Here is a 3,664-nt window from a genome sequence, read left to right on the forward strand (position 1 = left end):
TAAGGAACACTATACCTCCCTGGGCCCTTGAGCTGTTAGCCCATCCGATCAAAACCACACCTTTCGTCTTTGTCGGAGGAAGCTCTTGAGACGTTTCTGCAACCTTGAGCTGGAACCTGAATGAAGTCATGCCTGATTCTTTCAAATTGTAGACATGTTCAAACCTCGTCCGCGGGGATACTCTTAAAGGGGTATTCTGGGCCATTTATGGGATGTTTCATAATGTCCTTGAATTTTGTCTAATTAGGGAGAGAAACACAGAAAGGAAAAGAAGCAGCAAATGAAGCATGGTAGTAAATTTATCATGAGTGGCCCACAGAGATTGGACTTCTGGGAATATGGTCCCTTAGTGTTGGACATGTGCCCACGGGTATTTACGCTCTTGAAGGATATGTTTGGTGGGACTGTTCTGTACCTCCCTGTTGTCCCTACACACACCTGACCTTGTTCCTCCACTGCCTCCCTGCTTTTGTCTAAGAAAGGGTCTCTATCAGCTCCTTTCCTCCTTGGAAACAGCCCCACCCCCTCCACTCCTCCTCCCCATTACAGCTTCTGTTGAGCCGACACCCCCTTCCAGTAATCCAGGATGTCATGCAGATCCTCATCCTTGGCGAACTGGACTTTCTTGCGCAGCGCATGCCCCGCCGCCACGTAGGACGCCTCTTCCCGGGGGCTCTTCCTGTAGGGGCGGAAGCGCTCCCAGATCTTCAGGGTGCTCTCGGAGGAGTACTCGGGGCTGGAGGAGTAACCAGAGTAGTGATGTCGGGGCGAGAGCTGAGAGTAGGAGGCCGCGTCCCGTTTGGAGCGTGTCAGGGGCTTGAGGAAAGAGGCCTTCTGGGAGGAGGGGGAATCGGAGGAGCCCTCGTAGTAGAGCGCAGGGAAGGAATGGCGGTGCTCGGAGCAGTGGTAGGCTGGCCCCACCTCCAGATGCTGCTGGATCCCAGCCCCGGAGCTCCCTCCCCCTCCCCCGCTCCCCCCCACAAGAGGCAACTTCTCCAGGGGCTCCCCACAGCCCAGAGGACTCCCTTTTTCGGTGTATTTGCAGGAATCGGGGCTGCGGGGTTCAGGCACATCCAGGCTGAAGACCCGGGCACTCTTGATGGACCCGCTGGAGGAGACGCTGCAGCGCTTCTTGACCGATCCCAGGACCACGACAGCTGCGTCGGCACTCAGCTGCCTCTGGAGGGGCCTTGATGAGGAGGAAGCAGGAGGGGGGTCCCGGTAAGGCGGTGAGAGGAAGCCCCCGCCACTGATGCCCACACGCTCTGAGAGCGGGAGAACCAGAGGAGCCATGGGTGGAGGGGGAAGCTTTGGGGAGGCGATGATCTGGCCGGAGTGACAGGCTTCTGACATACTGGAGGAGACCGGGATCAGCCCGCGGGTTGAGGAAGAGGAGGAGCACGGAGGCAGCTGGGGTGGAGGGGACGTGGCACCTGGGGGGCCTGAGGCTGCCGCCGCCGCCGCCGCCGCCGCCACGGCCACCGAGTCCAGCTTGAGTGCATCGATACAGTTGTTGATGATCTGGTTGACTTTGTCCACCTCCTTTGCGATGGTGGAGATCTCGGAGGCCGAACCCTGGCCGTCCTCTTCTGAGTCCTCCCCCGGATCTGTTCCCTCATCTTCCCGTGGGTCATCCTCCCCCATGCCCCCTGCTGCTCCCCCCCCTCCTCTCCTCTCCAACCCCTCCCCAGACCCAGAAGTCCGCACATCCATGTAGTTGCCCTTTGTAGCGGCCATGGCCTCAGAGAAAGCCGAGGCCATCTTCTCAGCTTGGGGGATGGAGGAGAGTCGGGACGAGCAGGTGTTGCCCGACCCCTGGTGCATCCCAGAGCTCGCAGAAGAGGAGGCAGGGATCTTGCCATGATGGTGTTGATGGTGCACTTGTTCATGGAGCTTCTGCATGGCGGAGGGGTCCCCCGATGCTGCCGCAGCGACAGCTGCTACAGCCTCTGGTCCGTATCTCATCTCTAAGATTGTCTTTTTGACGCTGATGGACTTCTGTTTCTCCTCCTGCATGCGGCGCTTGCGCAGGCAGTAGTAGACCAGCCCCAGCACAATGACCATCCCAAAGAGGCAGCCCAGTATGGTCATAATGTAGTGTGTGGTGGTAGAAGGACTGGGCCGCATGTCATCTGGACTTGGCAGGCGAGTGGAGAAGAAGACGCAGGTGTGGTTAAAACGCTGCTGGTTGCGAATGGAGGCCACACAGAAGGTGTAGTTGGTATGTGCCTTGAGCTTGTTCAGGGTGATGATCTCCTTTGCCTTCTTTAGGTTCATCACGTCGGAGACGTAGCTGTTGTTGTACTGCACCAGGATGTACATCTTGCTGTAGGGCTTGGGGATATGGACCAGGAGGGAGGCAGATGAGAGTGACACTTGCTGAACCTTAAGGGTAAGGTTGGGGGAACTGCTTGAAGGGGGCGTTGTGAAGACCTGAAAGGTCCTCTCTGTTATATAACTGCTCCCAGAACCCTCAAAATCTGGGGTCGTGGTAGAAATTTTGGACATGACCCCATCCCGGCAAGCGGAAGCCAGCATGGTCCTTGCATTCCGGCCATGTCCTGGCAAAGGGCTTAGCAAGGGGTACCCAAAGAAATCACGAGGTGTCTCACACTGCAGTCGGTCATAGGTGTGGGTCACATTATTAAAGGCTTCCAGCCAGGTCAGGAAGCTATAGAGCTCACAGCCGCAGTGGAAGGGGTTGCCGGCAAGCTCGCACACCATCAGCCGACTGAGCCCAGTAAAGGTAGCAGGGTCCAGGCGGGCCAGTTTGTTGGATGACAGATCCAGGCTGGTCAGACTGGGACACTCCCAGAAAGCATTGGTCGAGATGACTTCAATAAGGTTGTGCTGCACAAAAAGACACTGCATGCGCCCTAACCCCCTCAGCATGCCCTCGGTCAGGTTGGTGAGCTTGTTGTAGCCCAGCTGTAGGACTTGGAGGTTGGACTGGCCTGCAAAGGCCCCATCCTCGATGTAGGAGATCTCATTCTTGGTGAGGTTGAGGTCGGTGAGGTTGGTGAAGCGGCTCAGGGAGCTGAAGAAGACGGCCTTCAGCTTGTTCTCGTTTAGCCGCAGGTCGTGCACGGTGTTGTTGATGTGCTGTGGGATGGTCTCGTACGGGGGCTGGTTCTGACTGCAGATGGCCAGCCAGACGTAGCCCTTGTCCCCCTCGATCAGCCAACAGTCAGCTCCAGCAGGAGGGGGCAGGTGCAGGAGCGAGGGGAGCAGGAGGAGGAGGACTGGGGTAGCCGAGGAAGAAAGGTGGAGGAAGGGGCTTCTGAATCTTTTAGGCATAATGGGGGGCTTGTGCTTCAGCAGGAGGATGAGTCAAAGGCAGGGCAAACAGGGAAGGAGTCTAGATGGGGTTACACTATGACGTGAGGGGCACAGAGAGAGGGAGCAGGGAGGGGACAGGGGAGGGGGCCGTGTGAGGAGGAAGGGGGAGTGAAACTGGGGGCTGATGCGGGTGGGGTTGGCGCTTTTAAAGAGAAGGCTGATCACAGGTGATTCGTTGGCATGGTGGCTAGCAATGTGCCCATCTTGGGTATCTCTGGGTTGGGCTAAAACATTGGGTATTACAGGCCTTGTCCATGGCTTCTTTCTTCTTGCACGGATTCTTCTTCTGTCGGGGCGTTTCTGCCTTCGGATCTTCTCCCCTCAG

At 57.3% G+C, this 3,664-nt stretch overlaps 1 protein-coding gene across 1 annotated transcript; it reads right to left on the reverse strand.

Moving 5' to 3' along the window:
- Window positions 1-543: 543 nt before the first annotated feature.
- On the reverse strand, window positions 544-3,297 carry elfn2b (extracellular leucine-rich repeat and fibronectin type III domain containing 2b). The gene has a single exon (XM_088931095.1). It carries the CDS (start codon window positions 3,295-3,297, stop codon window positions 544-546), a length of 2,754 nt encoding a protein of 917 aa, XP_088787221.1.
- Between the last annotated feature and the right edge of the window lie 367 nt (window positions 3,298-3,664).

This window comes from Atractosteus spatula, chromosome 13 (genome assembly GCF_055471065.1).
Source record: "Atractosteus spatula isolate fAtrSpa1 chromosome 13, fAtrSpa1.hap1, whole genome shotgun sequence".
NCBI lineage: Eukaryota > Metazoa > Chordata > Actinopteri > Semionotiformes > Lepisosteidae > Atractosteus > Atractosteus spatula.

Excerpts from the sequence above, each read along its gene's own strand:
- elfn2b (XM_088931095.1), bottom strand. The coding sequence starts at position 3,297 with ATGCCTAAAAGATTCAGAAGCCCCTTCCTCCACCTTTCTTCCTCGGCT.